Below are 23,173 nucleotides of genomic sequence, written 5' to 3' on the forward strand. Positions count from 1 at the left end.
AATCGGGGTCGTCCCAGAACATCCTCTTCATATCACGAATCACGAACAGACATACTGTCCAGGATATTTAGTAGGAGAAATGTATAGAGGAGGATTTGCTAGTTCACTTCAGTTTGTTTTTGTTAGTGGCGCCAAACTTCTTGGTCATTAACGCCATTTATATTTTATTTAATTTTGCTTATAATCGTTTAATTTTATTTATTTTTTAATTTGATTATTTTTTTTTTCTTCCGTTCAATGTTATATAATTTATATTTGTCCAGTCACGGATTGATAAGTATGCTGTGTAATGTAGCAACCAGATGTATTTGGCCAGCATGAATGAATAAAGTATTTCTTTCTCTCTCTTTGTCAGTAAATGTTGTGATTTTAGAAACTGAAACACTAATTCTATTGTTTTATCATCGTCTTCCAGGGTTTTTGAAATATCTGGGTTTAGTCCTAAGCTATTGAGGTGTGGTGCGAAATATGGGTGTTTACATCGGGACCTGCTCGTTTTATACTGCAGGTGTCCCGAGTGTACTTTCCGATTATGATAATTAAAATTAGTGTGGAAAAGGGGGGCTGAAACTTGTGAGACTTTATGATCATTAACATGCATATATTTCCTTATAGTTCAAAAGTGTTAATCCCTGTAGGGGCAATAATGGTTAATGTGTTAGTCTAAATTATTTATCTATAATGATATAAAAATGGAGCATTGGGGTCGCATTGATTCTATTGGCTTATCTGAGTAACTGTTGGAAGTTTCGCTGTCGCGGTCACTTCCGCGTCCTATGGCTGCTTCCCTCGTCCAGGTGTGCGGTGGGCGAAACGGTGAAGACCATGAATATTCGCCTGGTGTCTGAAAAGACGTCCTTTTCTCTCAGTGGTTGGTCAGCGTGTCCTGGACTCTGGCGTGATGGTAGGGAAACCAAAAAATAACCACAAAATTCGGATTACTTAAATCCGACAATGGGCATTGTTGGAAAATATGGCTTATTGTCAGATTGTTGTTGCAATACTGGCAGTTCAGAGGCGTTTCTTTTGAAATAAGATAGGAGTGGGTGAGCCTCGTGTGACCTATTCTCACCCTAGTCAGTACAACCTCCTCTCTACGGCATTTGCGACTGGAGGTACCCCAGGGCTTGACATCCTTTTTAATAATTTTTAATTTGCTCATTGGGCTTTCGTTCCACAAAGATTGCCATTTACCTTTGAATTCCTTTACAAGAGGCCTGCTCATCTCTGACGGAGTTAAAATTGCTTTACCCCGTCACAGAAGCACGAGTGCTTTTCTTGCAGTGTGATCGGCTAGTTCATTTCCTGCGATTCCTACATTGCTAGGAACTCATTTAAATGTAACTGACATGCCCATATTGTGTATGGTACTTCACTTCAGTTTTCATTTGCTTACTTTCACACGTTCTGAAGTCCTCTGAGTTCAAAATATCGTAGGAAACTAAAATTACGTCTTTAAGGTGAGTATATACCTAGAATGTGACTGCCACTTTTTCGTTAATATCGATCTAACGGACTTCTAGTTTATAGAATCGATTTCTCACATTTTTTCGATTTGCTTTAACACCGCTGTAACGATTTATATAAAACTCAATGAATCAATGAGCAATTAATTTGTCTTTAATACCAGATTGGTTTTATCCTCATTGAAATAGACTAACAGGGCTTAAATGTCGAATTTTCAAAATATCTTCCTCTAAATTACCTTTAATTTTGTTTACTTAAAAAAAAAAATACACATTTCTAATTGTTAGCTATAATATACAACGCATAAATACGAAATATTAAAAAAATGTCTTCTTCTTTTACCGACACAACAGTTGCATGAAGCTGCCCTTGGCCTGCTCAACGACCGCCAACCATCATTTCCATCTATCTTCTATAAGGATAATTGGGATCCTCAGTTGCCGCAGATCCCGCCTCACAGCATCGGCCCTTCGGCCTACCGCGTTGCCTCACACCGTCCGGAACGTAACTGTACAGTTTGTGAGCCACTCTTTCCTCGCTCATCCTCATTACATGGCCAAGCCATTTAAGCCTTTGTATCGTTATGTACGAGGAGATGCTACATTTCTTATAGACCCCAAAAAGTTCACCATTTTTCCTCCTTCCCCAATTACCACTCTCGCATACGGGCTCTAAGATTCTTCTCACAATTACTCTTTCAAACCTGTCTAGCAGGTTAATTCTTTTACTCCTGGATACTGGAGGGCCCATGTTCCTCCACCATATGTGACGACTGGCCTTTTCAACGTTATGTACAGGGTGAACTTGGTGGCACGGCTAACAAGTTTGCTACCTGTTGCAATCAGCGAGCACGAAGTGCCGCTGTACCCGCCAGGGGACAGCACTACAAGCGTCACAGAAGCTAGGCAATTGTATATAATGTTATTATTATAAAAATACGATCTCTTGTGCAAATGTATATATGTTAATATGTAATGTGTTAGAATGTTAATTATAAAATAAATAGGGATTGAGCAAAAAGAGTCTACGGAACTATCTCAAGTAGAGTTAAAAGAGTGAATCCTCAGTGATAACCGATCACATGAGCATTGATTCTCCGGCTCTCTCATTGAGATTGAAGTTGCAGATATACAAAAGTATCCTGAGACCTGCACTACTATATGGGGCACCATTGTTTACCCACATATCAGATGGAACCCAGCGCCTTCTTCAAACTTTTCAGGATTCGATGTTGAGGAAAATCGTACGCACAACATCGTGGAGGAGGAAGAAACCACCGGAGCTGCATCAATTGTTGGAGTTGCCTACTGTCCCGGAGTTCATCCAGCGACGACACATCAAATTTTTCGATTCACTTCAGTACTGTACGAATCCGTTATTCAACACGTTTACACCTGCCCCCCCTCCGGTGCGCTGGCAACACACTACGTAAGGTCACGTAGTATTAGGATTAAGTTTTTATTAGATTTAAGTTTGTTAAATTCAGAAATAATGTGTGCCCCAACACATTAAACTCTTTTATAAATTCTGACAACAAAAATCATACACTCCAAAAGACTCCTTAGAATGTAGATGTTCTACAGAAAAAGGAGAAAGTTCATTGTTTATAAATGTCATTAAAAATTTTGAAGGGAAAAAAAAAATCCATCAGATCAAACCTTCTCCGGGTCTAGTCATAGCACTGGTGGCTTACACTCTACTTGTGATAGAGTAGTTCATTGCCAATCTATTCTCACAAGAGTTGGTTTTTAATATGCTCACCTCAGAAGATGGCCTATCTCCTCTCCCTTTCTCCAGCAATCTAAGTCCGTCCGCTTCATCTCGGTAACTAGAACTGTTACTCTATCTCAGACTCTCTCACATAGACCTCCTCTACCTAGTCAGTTTCCAGGGCTCATCCCCTGGCACGTCCTTCCTTTCTAACCTAATAATGAATACGCCTTGTCGTGGGCCTTCTGTAAAGTGTATATCCGGCTGGAGAACCGCTTAAGACCAGACAACCCGGACAAGCCTTACAATGGAGAAATAAGCTCTATTTCCAGCAGCAATTCTGCTTTTAACTTCTTCTTCTTCATTCTGGTTCTCATTCAAAATAGAGCCAAGGTAAGAAAAACTTCTTACCACTTGGAAATTATAGGATCCCATTACTAGGCGACTCTGCCTCTGGTCCAGAGGCTTCTTACCCAACTGCATAATCTTGGTTTTTCCTCATTAATATGCAGGCCCATCCTTTTTGCTTCGACATCCATCGCTTCGAAGCAGTCCTAATGCTCTGCAGGGATCTACCGATGATGACGACATCGTCTGCATAGGCCAGAATTTGGGCCTTTGTGAATACTGTTTCTTCCTGATTTATTCCTGCTGAATTTATGATTGGAAAATTTTATTAACAACTAAATTAAAAAAAGAGAAAAATAGATAAATGGGGTTTGAACGAGAAATGCACGATCTTCCCCGATCGCATGATTGCTTCGTTACGTTTTGTTAAACTGTTGTAATCTTAGCCGGGAAAAAAAAAATTATATTTGTTATTTCCATCTCCTGAAACCCTTAAATACGAAATTTTATATGAACACAAAAATAAAAATGTTTTGATCATAATTTTCGTCTTCTCTGATCTTTAATATTTTTCTGCGAAAATTACAAAAATTCATACAACAGTGTGAGACTCTTCCTCACTTAAACAGTACTTCCCAATTCTTCTTTATCACCTCGCGGAACCGCAGTCTAGCATTACTTCATTTGGACAGATAGATATCTACTTAATCTCTGTACATCTAATTTAATCTAGGCTATTGCTCGGCCACTTCTTTCTCGCTCTCGCATACTCTGTGTGCTACAGCATTCCAATTCTTGAGCCTAGTCATCGTTAAAGCTAAGTTTTCCAGGACTGATTTGTTTCTAAGTTCCATGTTCAGATTTTCCTTTTCTTGAACAAAACCTGACCAACAGAAGAAGGGATGTTCCACTGTTTCCTCTGTATCAATATACGATGCTTGTGTGATGAGAGGAGTAGTTCATGTGTCGACAGCTAGATAGCGTCAGGTGGCTCATAAGGGTTATAGCTGTTGTGTCCAATAAAGAGTAGCAGGGTCGCTACTAGGGATGCGACATCGATAAAAAAACATCGATGTTTTAAAATATCAAAATCGACTATGTCGGATTCTTTGTTTCAAAAAGCACTTCTTAGAGACCGTAGAATGCGGGATTGTTGGAACAGATCTTATGTTTCTGAAATAGTTGTTCAAAAACATCGATGTATTTTGAGTAATGTATTGTAAGCAACGATATTTTAAAACATCGATGTTTTTTTAGTCGTTGTCAGATACTTGTTTCAAAAAGCACTTTTTACTGGCCGTAGAATGCGGGGTCGTTGGAACAGTCCTTATGTTTCTGAAATAGTTGTTCAAAAACATCGATGTATTCTGGGTAATGTATTGTAAGCAACATTATTTTGATATTGAACACTGATGTTTCAAAACATCGATGTGTTTTTTATCAATGTTGCATTCTTATTTGCAAAAACCACTTCCGACTGGTCGGACTATACGACGTTGTTGGAACACACCTTGAGTTACTGAAATGGTTGTTCAAAATCATCGATGATTAGAAAACATCGACTTAAAAACATCGATGTTTAGAAAACATCGGTCTTAAAACATTGATGTTTTGGGTAAAACATCGGTCTTAAAACATTGATGTTTTCAAAACATGGACATCGATGTCGCATCCCTAGTCGCTATACTCCGAAGTACCCGTCACCTTCTAGTATGTTCCCAATTCTTCCCTTCTAGTATCTCCCTTTGACTATAGACACTTAATGTATGAAGTACATACATATTACATTTTCATGTAAAATATATGTTCGGTGTCCCTAGACACTCTTCTATCTCATAGCAGCTTAAACATTCTTTATCATTCGTGCTAATTTCGTTAAAACTGATTCCATAAATTTGACATAGTAAAAAGATTTGATTAATATTTCAGCGATAGATTAGCAATGCTCCTTCGTAGCAATTCCTTCAGCGTATTCCGTGAATCCACAAGTTAGGATTAACGTAAATATTTGATAACATACTAGGAAGGGTAACATACTATTTCTCGATTGTTATTATAGTCCGTCTTCGACTCCTTTTTGTAAATTGGAAAAAGTAGAGACTCCCTCAATTCCTCTAGATTTCGTCAATTTTCCATATCTTTTTGGCCTCATGCTGTATTTTAGACAGTCCCGCTTCGTTACTTGTTTTGATTAGTTCAGTCGGGAATATATTTATTCCCCGCTACTTTATAAGATTTTAATATTCTGATGGTTATTTCAACTTCATTCTTACTAGAACTAAACCATCAAATTCCTCCAGAATCCAATCCTTACAGTCCAAAATCCTTAATGCTGCTTACTTTGTCACAAATCAAGTCATCCATCAGGAGCTCAATATTCCATATGTTGCCGATTTGGCAAGAACCAGATACCGTTCCTACCATAATAAACTTCTCAACAACCCAAATCCACTTGTTTCTAACCTGGCTTCTCCTTCATTACCTAATAATCCTCCTAGGGGTCTGAAAAGAAGATGGCCTCGAGATCTTCTCCTCTAAAATGTTATTGGAGTTCTACCAATGGGTAGATTCTCCTCGTGTTTGTATTATGTCACTATGTCCCCTACAGCAAATTTACTTGTTGTATATATGTGTATACAGTTGTAAATATCAATGAATAAATAATTTTTAAAAAAAATTCTTACTAGGTCCTTTCATACTTCATCTATTTCCTATAAAAGAAGCTGACGGAATTCATCTTCAATTTTTTCCATTTTCGAAATGTTTACTGACATGGGTTGCAGACCAGCTGAGCATCACACCATTTTGATAGGTTAGTTCCTTGAAGTTCGTTTTTGGTTTGTATTGTTTTTATTTTTAACGTTTTAAAAGCTCTAATAAAATAGTGGAGACAAATAATAAAATTCGGGAAGGTTTTGGAAGAAAAGGTCACAAGGTTAAAAGGTTGCTCAGAAAATCCGCAAGGAGCTCCTCTGCATTTAAAATATAACATGGATTTTAAATTGGGCTGCTGAAAATCCCAAACATCATGAATACTCCAACTATAAGAAAAACCTATACCGCTACAACCCATGAAAGGTCTGGGTACTTTATGTCTAAGGGAGTACTGTTTCTTGAACAACGGTTGTGAAAGGAGGTGATTTGTTCAAGATCACGCTCAACCGTCAGTTTTTCCCCAATTTAGGTTTCCCACTTTATAGAAGTGCCCCAGGAGGCCTACCGAGCCCACAGGGTTGACTCATGGCTGATTTAACAGAATAAATAAACCGCAATTGTCGGAGTCGAACTCGGGCCCAAGAGAAAGTAAGCATAGTCTCCAAATAATATTTTTTTTTTTTTAATAATTTATTTATTGTTATTTACAACTGTATACATATATACACATCAAGTAAATTTGTTGTAAGTGATATTATGACATGATACAAACATGTGGAGAATTTACCCATTGATAGAATTCCAAAAAACATTTCTAAAGGAGAAGATCTCGAGGCCATCTTCTTTTCAGACGCCTAGGAGGATTATTAGGCAGTCAAAGAGAAGTCAGGTTAGAAACGAGTTGGTTTGGGTGGTTGAGAAGTTTATCAGGGAAGGATTGGTATCTGGTTCTGGCCAAATCGGCAACATAGGGGACATTGAGGTCCTGATGGATGATTTGATTTGTGACAAAGTAAGGAGCATTAAGGATTTTACGAAGGATTTTAGATTGTAAGGATTGGATTCGAGAGGAATTAGATGGTTTAGTGGAGCCCCATAGCTTAATTCCGTATTTCCAGATAAATAAAAAATTAAATTGTATAAAACATAGCTCCAGTGTTGGAAACTTAAAGACTTACCTAAACAGAATGATGCAATTTAATTTAGCCTACCTCCGTGGTCCCGTAACAGTATACCAACTCTTTCAATGATCGATTGTTCCATGATCAAAACTAAAGCAAAGCAATAATTGTCCCTTCGTGACTGTCCGTACTATCGTGAATATTTTATTAATATCGATTATTGACTTTTCTTTATCAATCGAACTGCCAAGATTCCCTTAAAAGATAACTAAAAGCTTAATTATTATTTAATCGTTCAGACTAGAATTATGATTTGATAATTCTATTGATAACTGCAGTCGATTCTTTTTCAATTCTATCAAATCTTAAAAAAGAATAATTATCGATTCGTAAAAATTGTATATTTTTTATTGTCTAAATGTATTAGAGAAACTGTTATCTTGTTAAATCTAATGGCTACCTCCATTTTCTTCTAGATAAAAACTTTACACAGAGAATTTACAATCCTCAATGCTCCTTACTTTGTCTCAAATCAAGTCATCTATCAGAACCTCAATGTTCCATATGTTGCCAATTTGGCCAGAACCAGATACCAATCCTTATATGATAAACTTTCTATCCACTCAAAACCATTTGTTTCTGACATGGCTTCTCCCTCATTGCCTTATAATCTTCCTAGGTGTCTGAAAAGAAGATGGCCTCGAGATCTTCTCTAGAAATGTTATAGGAGTTCTATTAATGGGTAGATTCTCCACATGTCTGTGTAATGCCATTGTATAGCTAACATCAAATTTATTTGTAGTATATATTTTTAATAATGTACATTGGAGCCAGAACAACCAAATCACGTGGAAGATCATTGCTGCCTGCAAAAAAAAAAAGAAATTAACAAAACAAAATAAATTAACATAAAACAATTGTCAGTGAGTGCCAAGTCCAAGTAAAGGCTCTGTGAAGTAGAAAAAGGATCTCCGAGGGAATGGACAGTGGAAAATGAAAATATTGTACAAGGTTACTATGAGACATAGATAAAGACAAAATAATAAAAATATAACTTTATTTATATAAAAAAATGTGTTATCTAACTAAAAATTAAATATATTATTTATAATCCATAATTTGATAGTGTAATATACACTTCCATTTGATTTACTGGCAAGTTCCAAATTGAAATCTGGTTTTAAAGTTGCGAGTTCACTGACTATTTGCTTTGACAGAGCTATCCTATTTAAGTATCCCTTAACTGTACCATCTGAAGGGTCTTCCAATTCTATCACTCTGTTGAATTCTGTTATGTTGTTTATCGTAACTGGAACATAAATAAATAGAAAATTACTTTTACTTTTATTAAATAAATAAATTGTATTTAATGTGAGATAAGTGTTCTTTTTTTAACCTACAAACTAATTAAGGCTTTAAATTCTGAATATGAAAATTAATAATTAAGGTTTCACAAATTGTAAATATCAATGGTTAGGCTTCTTTGGGAGTCTTGAGTTTCTTTCTTCCCATCGCAGTTTCATGAGGTTCTTCATATTATAAATTTTAGCTGTTTGAAAGCTTAAATTTTCTAATTTGGTGGTTTTCTCTCACATGCTCTCTTTCTCAGAACCGTTGTAACAAATTATTTCCACAATGGTTCCAAAACTCTCTTTATTATATAAAAAAGTTTTGTGATCACTATGAAATATTTTAGTATACTTTCTGGGGGAATTGAAAACTTAAAGCCTGAAGAGATAGAAAAGAAAAGGAAGCACAATATAACGTACAATGAAAATATCAGAACTAAAAGGCTCAAATTGATGTTGGGCTTATATGAAGCTGGGCAACAAGTTGAATATTTGGACAACAGCGATTTAAAAAATGAATGTGAATTCTAAACTGCTTTGATGTTCAATGGGGAAATGTTTAGATTGAAAAATAACTGCTCTCACTAAGGTAAAATCCAACTACCGTCTCCAGATGATTCTATTTTAGTTTAGTGATAATTGTGTAATATTTTATTTTACATATAATGTGGAATAATAAAAATGAGTCATAAAAAAATTGAGTTTAACTGATGAAGAAGACATTTAGTGAAAAAAAGAATAAATGAAAAATATGTAAGAAAGACAGACATTTTTAAAAAAGAGTTGAAAACTTACATCCTAAAAATTAAAAAAAAAAAAGTTGAATCAGAGATACAATTGAAAACTTAAAGCCTGAACAGTTACAAAACCTTCGAAAGTTGTATGATTTGTAAAATGGGGGCTGTTCCACTGTTAGGCGGACAGAGGCAGAGATAGGCAAAAATTAGCTAAAGTTGAAACTATTAGCTAATATTGCCATGGATACGATATTTATTTATCAATGGTTGATTCATGAATAAGGGTCGTATCCATGGCAATCAATGGTTCATTCATGAAAAGGGGTCGTATCCATGGCAACATTAGCTATTAGTTTATACTATAGCTAATTTTTGCCCATCTCTGGACAGAGGACACCCTCTCCCTCTCCCTCAGTAATATCAAAATGAGCTCACCATCTGAAATGTTGAATAGTGACTTTTGTTCCCTTTCGCTTCCATTAGCTGGAGTCCCGGTCTCGTTGACAATAACAGCGACCTCCTCTATGACAACAGGAACGGGAGTGGTAGTGATAGAGTTATTTCGAGCGATTAGAGCTTTCTCTAGTCCTTCTCTTCCCGCTTGGATGATCGGGTAGTTTCGGCTGCTACACTCCCCGAGAAAGTCATCATTATCCAAAGTCCAAAACATTATACCGCTCATACCATTCTCAACACTGAATTCTGCCTAAAAATATAATCAAACAGTTTATATTTTAATTTTTTGTTCTATTTTTTAGAATAATAATAGATTTTACCTCATCAAGGGATGGAAAACAAAATAATTTTTATCTTTAATAAAATTGAAATTACCTCACTAAAATAACTATTACAAAGAAACATATTAAGTTTATTTTATACATTAATTTCTTGTTTGAGATTGATCATATTTATTAATTATAATAAAATAAGTGGGAGTGGATAGCTCATTGGTAAGGCAGTGTGCTACAAGCACCAAGGACCCAGGTTCGAATCCGACTATGGCAGATAATTATTTTCTGTTTCATTGTAGCCATGAGTCAGCCCTGTGGCTTCCGGGCTCCACCCAGCCTCATAAAGTGAGTCCCCTTAATCGGGTAAAAGTCTACCAGTGGAGCATGATTTTGACCAAATCACCTCCTTGCACAACCGTTGTTCTAGTAACAGTACTTCCTTACAAAGTACTGCATCCCAACCCTTCATAAATTGTAGCAGTACAGATTTAATTGATAATAAAATAAATCATTTTAGTCTCATACTTTTTATTTATTTATTTCATATCCCTACGTTTTAGCTAACTTGACCACTATATCTGTCGATTTCCAGCTTTAATTAAAATATTTTTAACATCACCTTTTTTTTTTAGTGAATTTTAAAATTGAGGTATGTAATTTAGAAATATTAATGATTTTATAAGTGGTAAAAAATTGTAATTAAAGATTTAAATAAACAGATCATCCTTTATAATAGCCAGGCCGAAACAGGTGATACGAAAGTGAAAATCTGTACCGCTTCATCCCACGAAGGTTCATGGATTCAGTACACTTTGTTAGGAAGTACTGTTACTAGACCAACGGTTGTGCAAGGAGGTGATTTGTCAAGCCAGAGTTTTTTGCAATTAAGATTACCCACTGTATGAGGATAGGTGGACCCCAGTGGGCTACTCGAACCCATATGGTTGACTCACGGCTGCAGTAACAAAATAAATAAATATCTGCCACAACTGGACTCGAACCTGGGTCTGTGGTGTTAGTAGCACAGTGCCTTACTCACTGAGCCAACTGTGGGATATGAAATAACTTAATAAAAAGGTTGTGGCTAAAAGAATTGACTTTATTATAATTGAGGAATATTTAATTTAATTATTATAAATAAATAACTGAGCATATGCTCAATAAATATTTTGTGTTCAAGAAAACAGTAATTAAAAAATAATGTTCAATATTTGTTAAGAAATGAAGTTATGGTGAAGCTTTGACACACATTGTAGTTCTTCATTAGAGCTGTATAAATATATGCAGGGTGAAAATGTATTGGTATTAGGTGAATACATTGTCTCTTAATATATAGTTAACATTATTTTTTAGTTGCTGTTTTTCTGAGCACCACCAAAACAATCTCCTTCTTGATATTAAATATTAATTCAACTTTGATTATTTCAAAATTCTTATACTGATTTACCTTCCTACGAGATATCTCTTCGTCATCGTAACCAACCCATTCCTCTCCTTTGTGCGTATAAGGTCCCATGGCCATAGTATTTGGATAATTTACAATCCATTTCTTATCGTTCATAACATTTTTACAAATCTAAAATTCAATGGTGTATGAATTAATACAATACTAAAATAAAAAAAACTTTTTAAAAAGAAATTGAATGGTTTGTTACAACAAGGTATTAAATCTGTCCTTTGAGAAGTTTAGACTTATACATATAAGTTTGTTCCAGAAAAATAATATTTTATTTTGATTCAGAAATTCACAGTTCCAGTAGTTAATCGTTCTGTTATTCTATTGATGGAACTACCTGTCTCATTAGTTATTATATTTTAATGAGTTGAATTTTAAAAAATCTTCTTTTAAAATTTATTTATTTTAAAAAATTTAACTTAATCTGTTTACAATGTTTCGGGGCCGTTGCCCCGTCACCAGGCTATATTTATTATCTTAAAAAATGTTTGAATCTAATTTCGTAAATGATATAACAACTGTTCTCCTTATCAGTCCACATTTAAAATACAATATCTATTATTGTAAACCCTGTTTAAAATAAGAAGAATTTTCTTAAACTTCATTGTTACTTCTCTAAGATTAATGATAAAAGAATTTTGATGAAAATTTTTTAATAAAAGTATGCTTGATTATGGGGCAATAGCTCCGAAACTTTGTATACTGATAATGTGAAATTTTTTAAAATACAAAAATTTCAAAGGAAGTTTTTTTTTTTATTTCAACTCATTAAAATGTTCACAACTCTTCAAATCTTTGAACCTTAATTATTAAGAATGCAATTATTGTAGTTAATTTTTGTTATATAGATTTATATATATTTTTTCACTTGAAGATTTAAATCAATAAAATATTTTAATTTTTTTTTTAAATACATTGTTTTACTAGAAGTAAATGGAATATGTATAGTAAAAAAAAAAAAGAGAACTTCAACGATCAAAGTTATGTCTTATCATATGCAAGTTATTTAAAAATATTGTCTAAATATGTAGAAAAATTGAGTACACTGATTAACATTTTTTTCACATAACTTAGAATTTGAAATTCCCATTAGTAATTTATTTTCATATTTAATTTTTTAAAGATCTAAAGTATGTCAGTCATTCATTTTAATTTCACTTCTATTAGAACATATTGATTTTAAGAGTATTGTATATAAAATAAATAATTATTATTTAATATTTAAACTTTAATTTAAGGATGCATAATAGTATTGATAACTGCCTGTTGTGTAACTCTGAAGAAAAGGAAGATACTATTCACTCTTTGACAACTATAATAGTGGAATTATAATAAAATATTTTGGGTAGCGGACCTGCTCTCGAGAACAATTACTCAGTTTATTAAAAGGCTCTGATTGGAGAGCTCTTAGCAACTATGTAGGGTGGGCTACACTGGAAAGAGCTCAGTTGGTTATCATGTGAGGGATTAATGCCTCAGTTTGTAACAAGTTTGATATTATTGTTTTGTTTCTTGTAACATAAATACCATTTAATTGTTTTAAATTACTGATGTTGATTTTATGAAGCATATAACTTTTCTTTTTTTTTTTTTTTTTTATGTTTTGTTATTTATATGTTTTAGTTAAAATTACATACAGGGTTAGATAGGCGTATATTTTTTTTTCATTGTTTGTGTTTTCTTAATTATTTAAATAGATCCGTTTTTTGGAATATTTTTATAAATATACACATTTAAAAAGAAATGTTTAAACGTACGTCATAATATGCCCTTAGGCCACTCTGCCTGGTTCCTTGAGCTTTCGCCGGTGCTCCTAAATTATTTATTGTCGCATTCTTCAGTTTAAACGACCTGCCGTAAACTGGTATACCAAGGATGTATTTTTCCAATGTTGCTCCTTTTCCTACTATGTATTTTATAGTGAAGTCCTGAAAGTCAAATTTGTATTAAATAAACTTAAAAATATCCCATCACTAATTCCTGCGATTTCTATAGAATTTAAAATTCTAATATCAAATACATTAAAAAAGGTAACTAATAAAAATGTATAAAAACAGTAATAACTTTCATTTTATTGATAGGTTTTAAAGAAGAAATCTAGTTCAAAAAGTTAATATGAAAATACAAATTAAAATTATATTCATAAAATATAAACAGTTTTCAAAGAAAATGTAAAAGAGCGGGCAGGAAAAAAATCCACACTAAGGTTTAACTGTGAACAAAGAAGACACTCCTCACAATGACTAGGTTTTATTAGGAGATTAATTTTTTAACGTATCTACTTAATTCTGCATGAAGATAATCAACAAATAATTATCAATTATACTGAAATATCAGTTGATAGTGTGAAAACATTTAACTTACTACATTCAGTTCTGCGTTTGGGTGATCACCTGTTTCTTCTGGTAAGGGATATAAAGCTGCATGATGGTTTACGACCGGTTCATAAGCGAAATGGTAGTCGTAGGCAGCTATGTTGATAAAATCACAAAACCTAAAATACAAATTATTTTATTTAATATATACATATAATGATGATTGACTGTCAGTTAATTTGAAGGATATGGCTATGGCTGCGGTCAAGAAGGAAGAAAAAACAGTAATAACCAGTTTTTTATTTTCTGCTGACATTTCGACCTATTTTGTAGGTCATCATCAGGACTGATAGGTGGACATGTAAACAGAGACCCCTCAAACGTCAGTTAAAGAATTGACCGGGTACAATAGTGGAGGAAATATTGTGGACGCAGTTTTCTTGGCCTTTTGGTAAATTTTAGTGAAAAGCGATTGCTCATAAAACTGTCTAACTTTGAAGATGAGTGAGAATTTTTTGTTGTGTTTTCTGTAGGTAAAAATGTTTTTAATAAAAATAATAATCTTTATTTATTTTGGGATTGATCCCTTTAGAATAATTTACTTAGGCGTCAAAATTAGGCTTTAGAGCCTGAGAGTAAATTACAAAATAGAGATGAAATTACAAGATATCATAAAATAATACAGTGAATTTAAAAAGATACAAATAAACAACAATAATTAACAGAATATATAAAATAATGATAAAACAAATAAAAAAAAACCACTTGTCATATCATAAAATATAAGATGACTTCTGATAGTAAATGTAAAAAAGAAGAAAAAAAATGATAAAAAATCAAATACAATTAAACTAAAAAATAATAAATGAAAAGAGATAATTTCTGCTAGAGTACATATTTACAATTGTAAACGAAAATCGAAGTCATAAAATACAGAAAATATATAAAACTTTTTTGAAACTTTCAATTGTTATTCTTCCAGAATTGGGTGGATAGAAGGTAGTCGAAGATATGGAATTTGAAGATTGGAAGGGTACTAGAACTACGAATAAAGGAGGGAGGGAATAGAATTCCATAGGGAAGAGGAAAGGATGAGGAAAGATCTACCAAAGGCTGTGGTTCGATGGTCAGTTACATATAAGTCTGAAGGCCGTAAGCGGGCATTGCGGGAATGCACTGAGGATTTAAATTGAAGGATATCTAGGATGTACAATGGCAGGATTGGATAACTTGGTAGAGGAAGGAAGCAAGGAAATATTTACGACAGAAGGAGGGGAAAAGCCACTTCAACTCTTCATAAAATGGGGTGATAGAGGCGTCCCTGGGGATCCCAAAGATGAATTGTTCAAAGCAATTACTTAACCGTTTTAATTTTGCTTCGAGATCCCCAGAGACACCCTCGTAAATCACACAGCAATAGTCAAAGTGGGGAAATATTAAGGAAGTAACCAGGAGCCTGCGGGTTTCAAAAAGGAAGTAGGTGATGAAGATAATTTAAACGCTTCAGGGTGGAAAAGGTACGATGAGAAATATCGAAGACGTGTATATTACATTACTAATGTAAGATTACAGTTTAGTTTAACCATATCATCATCACCAATTACAGAAATCAAAAATGAGGAGAGGGAATTAATTTTGACTATCATGAAATAGATTTGTTCAATAATTTCCTTAATTTTTAAATTTGAACTGGGAGTTTAGGGAATTAGATGTACAAAGAAGTTTAACGCTATTGTCAATAAATTCAGGAAAAATAGAGTTGGATCTATATTTAAGGAGGAATATTTTTTGTTATAATTTTTCTGCAAGGTGCTTATTAAGTTTACAAAGAGTTAATGTTATATTTATTGGAAGGGAAAAGTAATTTTAAGAGAGATTATGTGATTAGGTTCCTTTTCACGTGTCAGTTCTTTAATTGCCATTTCAGGGGACTCTGTTTACACTCCATCCTATCAGCCTTGATTAAGACCTATATATAACATAGGTCAAAACGTCGGCAGAGAATAAATAAATAGTTGAATAAATGAGTAAATAAATACTATTTTTCTTCCTTCTTGACCGCAGCGCTGACCATCTCCTTCAAATATTTAATTTAATATTTATTTTAAATGAAAAATCAAATTAAATCTTGTCTGGTTCTCTTTATGTTAGCAACTCAAATTGATTTACCACTGAAATTATCATACCATATAAAAGTCATCATGTCTTACATATTTTTTTTTTTTTTAAATATTTCTTCTATTTAGGAAACTAACAGCACAATCTAAACAATAGGCAGCACATATATCTGTTTGTAAATCAATAATTATATGATTAGTAAACCAGACTTTTTATAGAAAACTAATTGCTTATTAAAATTTTTAGTTGTTGAAAATAATGACAAATTACATTTGAAGTTTCTCCAAATCAAATCCTTTTTCAATGTATTCTACTTTTGATGGTACAGTTATACTTATTATTAGCTTAGATTTATCTGAAGGCACTTCTTCATTTGAAAATTCTTCATTTAATGCCTGTAACAAAGAATGTTGTTTCAGAAAGGTGAATTTTGTTTTAATATTTTTTTTGTGCAAAAATTTAAGAATATTTTACATAAAACCAACTAAAGAAAAATCATAGCATCATAGTGTTGGTCATCCTTTACCTATAATATGAAATCTTTGAAATTTGTTATTTCCTGAGGCTGGGAGGAGGGTGGTGACCCCAGAGGGTTTCCAAACCCACAGGTTTGACTTATGGTTACAATAACAGAATAAATAATTATTTGTCACAGCCGGATCAAACTTAGGTCTTAAACTTAGGTTAACTTGGAGTTAGTATCACAGTACACTTACCACCAGCCCCTTAATTCAAATTGAAAATCTATAGGATTACTTGCCAAAGAAAATTAGGAGACCTCATAAACACAAGAATTAAAGGTTATTTGATAGGAACACATAAAAAAATAGCTCAGGAAATGGTTCAAAACTTTATCAATTTGCCACCATATTAAACCTTAACGGCAATATTGTATATGAGCCTTCTTCAATGCCATGATAAAGCTAGCTCTCATATACGACTGCGAGACCTGGGCTCTAGCAGATACTCTAGAAAGCAGAATCGAGAGATTTGAACGGAAAGTCCTCCATACCATTGCGGTAGTGATCTGGGATCAGAGCCTTGATACATGAAGGTGAAGAACTAACAGTGAACTGCTTCTACACTGGTCAGTCGATATCTCATGATATGAAGGCAAGGAGGTTAAGATGGGCGGAACATGTGGCACGAAGTAATCCACCAGGGCGCCTCTACACAATAATAAATGTCAGTAAAATTGACAAGAGACCAGGTCGGATGCCAGATGAATGGACAGAATCAAGAAAGACGCTAAAGAGCTACAAGCAGAGAACTGGAAAGCAGTAGCCCAAGACAGGCAGGCATGGAGAAGGCGGCCAAAGGTCTGTAGAGCCAACTAGAAAAAAAAAAAAAGAAGAAAATTGCACAAAATATCATTCAATTAAAAAAAATAAAGAAGTATTTTTAAATACTGATGTTGGATTTAAGTAATCCGAATTTTTCGGTTATTTTTTGGTTTTGTATAAAGTCGGGGTCGGGGGTCTCATTTTCTGATGCCCCCCCTTGCCGCGGACATTGGAAGCCCCCGAAGATGCCGCGACTGCAATGCTGCCCCAGCCTATGCACCATGCAAGCTAGGACCTGGACTACCCCTACCATCACGCCAGAGTCCAGGACACGCTGGCCGGCTGTCTCAGAGGCTTCTGAGGGAGAAGCAACTGTCTCTTCTGACACGGAGCGAAGATCACATGGTTTTAACCATATTTGTCCACAGCACAACCTGGACCAGGAAAGGTGCTAGAAGACGTAACCGCAGCAGCGAAAACATCATTCACTAGATAAGCCATATTATATAAGCCATGAGACCACCCATGTTCTGTTATCTTTTATAGTCAATATGATTAATCAATTAACGCACTAACACGATTTGCCCCTTCAGGGATTAACACTTGAATCTGAAAGGAAAATATATGCATGCTAATGAGCAGAAAGTCTCTCAAATTTTCAGCCCCCTTTTCCACACTCATAATTTTAATTACCATCTAAAAAGACACTCGGGACACCTGCAGTATAGCACAAGCAGGTCCCGATGTAAACAACTGGTGTTTATTTTATTTTTTTAATTCCTTCTTTCAAATTTATTCCTGATCTTTTTTGGATTTTCTCTGTTATTTATTGCAAAATACTGTGGAAAATTAATCTAAGTGCTTCCTCTAAAAAGACTTTAGGATTCAACAGTTCTCCATACTTTTGTTACACCACAAAAGAAGAAAATCTTAAGTTTGACCTAATTAATATACTTTCAGTTTTGACATATTAGGGGCTTCATTAAGAATTGAGGACTGATACATTGCTAGCCAGTCAAATTAGAAAGAAATATTTTAACATGCTAAAAAATTGTCTTGTTAAATTTGGTTGCTGGAATATTTTTAGGTGGAACCTTTCAATTATTAATTGATTTTAAAGTAGAACTTGTAATAAAATATGGCGACCATTTTTTCTCTCTGTGTAGATGAGATGATATCTTAATGTAAATATTCAAGGAAGTCTTTTTTTACTTTAAGGTTTTTATGTGAATCTCAGACATGGTCAGCAACAGAAAGAATTATGAAAAATTAGCAAGGATACAAATGCAATTTTCAAGAAGTAGATAGATATCATAAAAAAGACCGCATCAACTACCAGAAAAGTACATTTTGGAATAAAAATTAAAAGCCTAACAAAAGAAGAACAACTGATATGTAGGTGTCGTCAGGCTTGATACGAGAAGATGCTCCAAAATTACAACAGATTAGATAACAGGGGAATACAAGAGAAAGAGAGGAGAACCAATTAAAAGATAGCGAGGAGATAGTTCAAAGAGTAGGAGACTGTTGGGCAACTGTAGCTAGGAATAGGGATCTATGGGATAAAGTAATAAAGAACTTGCAGTAAATTATCATTTATAGTCAAGTGTTCAATTAAAACTTAATAAATATTTTATTTAATTATAGGAAAATTATTATTTGATTTGATTTTCATTGAAGTTCTTTCAATATTATTGTATCTATAAAGGACATATTTAGCAATATCATATCAGTAGTTTATGCCTATTCATAAAACAAAGATAAAATAAATGAAGTGCAGTAAATAGAAATATATACCTATACTAGCTAATAAAACTTTAATTGGGTACTAAAATATTAATGGCAATCAATTAATAATTTATTGGTAGTTTTATGAAAATTATGGGTTTTATGGGTTGACTCGTAACCAACAGTCGTTAATTTTTGCAATAAAATGTATTTTTATTATCTTAGACGTTGTGTTTTTTTTTTTAAAAAACTTTATAATATAAAATATTTATTAGTATAAAATACTAACTGATCTAAACTATTTGGTAGTGAGAAAATTAAAATAAAATAACATTGGGATTATAAAATTAAAATGTAAATTAAAATTTTTAAGACATATATAAGGTATGAATGGTATCAGGCTGAGAGAGTTGAGGCTTAGTTGGAACTGCAGCAGCTTGGGTTCAAATCCTGCTTGGGGGGATCTTTTATTCCTGTGGTGGTCCCAAGAAATTAACCCCCTTCTCTCCTGTATGTCAGAAATGACCAGGAAGGGAGTCATGAAAAAAAAGTACGAATGGTGTTGAAAGATCAATCTTTTTCTCTCATAAAAAACTGGACTGAATCTGATATAAATTCTTGGGTTCACCTTTAATATTAGTTATCCGAAACAATGGGGTAAAATTCATTGGGATCTTTTTAATTTCCAATAGGTTGCCTAAAAAAACTACTACAAATATAACACAATAAAAGATTTTCTTCTATTTCAAAAGTTTTAAGACTTCTAATAAAAAAAAAAAATTAATCATTAAGAATCATTACGATCACTAAAATTTATAATTATTTTTAATTTTAAACAGACATTAAGGGCATCCAATTTACATATATTTATATTCTATAAATTTATGTATCAATAATTAGTAATTCAAATTCTCACGAATAATAAATAGTAGAAAAATTTCAAGATTTCTATTATTACCTTGACTAGCTCTACATAATTCTCCAAGTCTTCAGGTTGACTTCCATCCCTGAACGAGGGGAATTGCCAGTCTAGATTCACTCCGTCGAAGTTATGGGTTCTTAAATACTGCAATAAATTTTTACTAAAACTAGTCCTCCTGTCTGGTGATGCAGCGATCGGTGAGAAATTTTTAGATCCTTCCCTCCATCCTCCGAGGCCCAAGAGGACTTTCAATTCATTATTGAATGTTTTGATATTTGTAACGTCTCGATAGCCACCTGAAAATCAATATTCAGGTTTTATAAACGTTTGTTTTAAAAATCATCGCTTACAGATTTTTTAAAAAAAAATTTTATTAACTGGTATGAAGGAATAAGAAGATGGGAAAAAAAACTATAATATTAAGCTATAAAAACAAACATATTTTAACTAATTGACCAAGTGTGTTAGTCTATTATTTATAAACCCTTTACCAATTATTTACATAATATACAGTACATTTATATACAAATTGAGGAATTAAACACATAGATAATTATTATACAATAATAAGAAAAGATAAAAAAAGGTACCAACCCTATTTTTCCTGATTTTCAATCAAGTAATAAATATATTTTATAAATATGCCCTTAATTTTAAACTATTTTGTAAAAATTTGTATTAGAAGTATTTTTTCCTCTAGCAGTTATTATAGTTTTCTATTTAATGTAGGATGGGCTAATAAGTTTTCTCATAAATTCCTTCAGGAATATTTTGATGTTATTCTACCAAATTTATCTTTTATTCTCAAAGTCATTGTGTACATCTCTTTATAACTATATCCAATTGATGTTCAGTAGAGACTACATTTGGTCTATATGATAGAAGTGTTTTTTAAGTTTCAGAGAATAAGAATAAAACATTAAGAGTAACTAAACATTACTTGTTTGCCTTTTAGTGACAAATATTTCATTGGCAGTTTATCAGACTGTAGTAGTAGAGTAGCTTTGACATGTAAAATTTTTTGAAGAGAGAAAAATGTAAATAAAAAAAAGAAAGTAGTCTGGGTGTGGTCAAATAAAAATAGTACACCAATTTAATATTTGACCGCACCTGAACCAAATTCCATTTATTTTAAATAAATAGTTTTACGACTATCTTCCTTTTATTATTACACACGAAAGATAAAGATGTTGATCTTCCAAAATAAATTTTATTTTACTTTATTGGATTTAAAAATATATATTAAAAAATACTATGAAATATGCATGAATGGAAAGATCAAACTAAATAGCACTTATCATTTATAGCAATATACTAAATAATTCATTACTACAAATCTCAAATTAAGCAATTATTTAAGATCACCTTTAAAACATTTTCATAAAACTTTCTAAATACAACTAACTTATGATGAGCTACTATATAACAAAAATACTAATTATATTGATGTTGAAACACAAACATAGTCAATATTGAATATTTAGAACACAAATTGTGTCAACACAGTTATTTTTGTTTAAAAATTCAATTTAATTTCTACTATTCCAGAATAGTAATATTCTATACCATTGCTTTGCTTGAACACAAAAGCTGATATTGTCACTGACATATCTGACAAAAAAAAGTTTTAATTTTATTTTGAATCGGACAAATATTCCGAAGATAGTACTTTAGACTGGGGTTGTCCTCCATAATATTATAAAGTAAGTTCATGGATTACTAGTCCCATATGTTTTCTCACTATTTATTCCTACCACATTATTCAAAGTAAATCACAATAGTGTCTCATCTCTTTTTCTTGTCTTCCTTGCTTTATTTTTGGTGTATGAAAATATGTTGGCTTTGATACTTAAGAACATAGATATGTCAATAGAATGGTACCAGTGGATAGTTTTTTTGTAAGTCATGTCATTCTACCACTGTACACATTTACATGTATTTTTTTAGTCTGATTATAGTTTTAAGTTTCAATAAATTATTATTTTTATACTGAACATGAAATCTGGAGACATAAGGCCTGCCCGTCAGCCCTGACCATGTTACCTTCGTATATAAGCTTGAGATATAAGTCTTGAGATACGTCTTCCTTATCAAGCGCTGTATCCAAGATCCTTCATAGGCCGTTCAGCTACATTTTTTTTTCCTTGTATATAATTTAAAAAATTCAATTATAATAGTTAATCTGTTTAAATTAACATCTCATAAATAAATAAAAACTCATCAAGTTGAGAGATTAGTGAACTAAGCAGAAATTATTATGCAACAAGCTAAAAAGGAATATTGTTACTCTGAGTTAGGCAACAAAATGGTGCATTAGATGAAGTATTGAGTGCTCATAATAGAAAAACAGGTGAATAAATGAGAAGAAACTGAAAAAAAAAAAAAAAAGGAGATTCAATGTTCTTACATGATAGAAAAGGATAAAAAATAATATTAATCTATAAGTACATTTGTGAGCATTGATTTTTTTTAATCACTGTTAAAGTATCCTCATTATTGGAAAATTTAAGAGTCAGAGTTTAATGTAGTCGAGGAAAATTAAAATCACTATAAAGTAATAAAAAAAGATTAGGAATCTCAAAAATTATTATTATATTTTTTCCTCACAATAGATAAAGCAATTTTGTTAAGTTCCATTAAGCAGGGACCCAAATAAAATAAAGTAAAGTGAAAAAGATAGACAGTGCCAGCAGAAAAAGCTAGAATAGCAGAAAATGTGCTTCAATGAGATAAGAACTTCCATATCTCACCAGCTCTTGCGAGAGATTCGATTACAGTTCGTGGAGAACAATAAAACCATCAGATAATTCAAAAATGTTGTAATTCAGCTGTACCTGATCTTGGCTTAAGGAATGTATTTACCTTATCTGAAACTGTCATAATGTAATATAAACAATTTTATTAATTATTATACTATATATGATTAAACTATAACAGAAGCAATCAAAATAATTTCTGCATAAGTACAGTTTTATATACAAGTTGCGAATGAATAATAATACTAACTATTTTAGGACTGTCTCATTGAAATAATTAATTAGTCAAGTAGAGATCTTTATATATTAATTCATTTAAATAATAGAAAATTCGTTAAATGATCAAAGAGGTGAAAAAATTGTCATTCAAGTGATAGCATAAACAGTTTAATTTATATTAATTTTCCAAGTAGAATTAGTACAAATCATGAATATTACAAAATATAATTATATAGATAAAATTAACCAGGTAACTTA

At 32.7% G+C, this 23,173-nt stretch overlaps 1 protein-coding gene across 2 annotated transcripts in view; it reads right to left on the minus strand.

The window, feature by feature from the left end:
- Positions 1 to 8,341: 8,341 nt before the first annotated feature.
- Positions 8,342 to 23,173, minus strand: part of LOC106681087 (chitinase-3-like protein 1) — a 58,387-nt gene continuing 43,555 nt past the window's right edge. For both annotated transcript variants that reach the window (XM_014421249.3, XM_014421240.1), the window contains exons 4-10: positions 19,977 to 20,236; positions 16,278 to 16,402; positions 13,939 to 14,068; positions 13,332 to 13,502; positions 11,566 to 11,694; positions 9,823 to 10,093; positions 8,342 to 8,610 (exon numbers count right to left, since the gene is read on the minus strand). In XM_014421249.3, the coding sequence (XP_014276735.1) occupies positions 8,387 to 8,610; positions 9,823 to 10,093; positions 11,566 to 11,694; positions 13,332 to 13,502; positions 13,939 to 14,068; positions 16,278 to 16,402; positions 19,977 to 20,236 (1,310 nt within the window). In that variant the 3' untranslated portion in view covers positions 8,342 to 8,386. The remainder of the gene's footprint in view (positions 8,611 to 9,822; positions 10,094 to 11,565; positions 11,695 to 13,331; positions 13,503 to 13,938; positions 14,069 to 16,277; positions 16,403 to 19,976; positions 20,237 to 23,173) is intronic.

Source organism: Halyomorpha halys, unplaced genomic scaffold, assembly GCF_000696795.3.
Source record: "Halyomorpha halys isolate HHAL.00 unplaced genomic scaffold, Hhal_1.1 Scaffold19.1, whole genome shotgun sequence".
NCBI classification, from domain to species: Eukaryota; Metazoa; Arthropoda; class Insecta; order Hemiptera; family Pentatomidae; genus Halyomorpha; species Halyomorpha halys.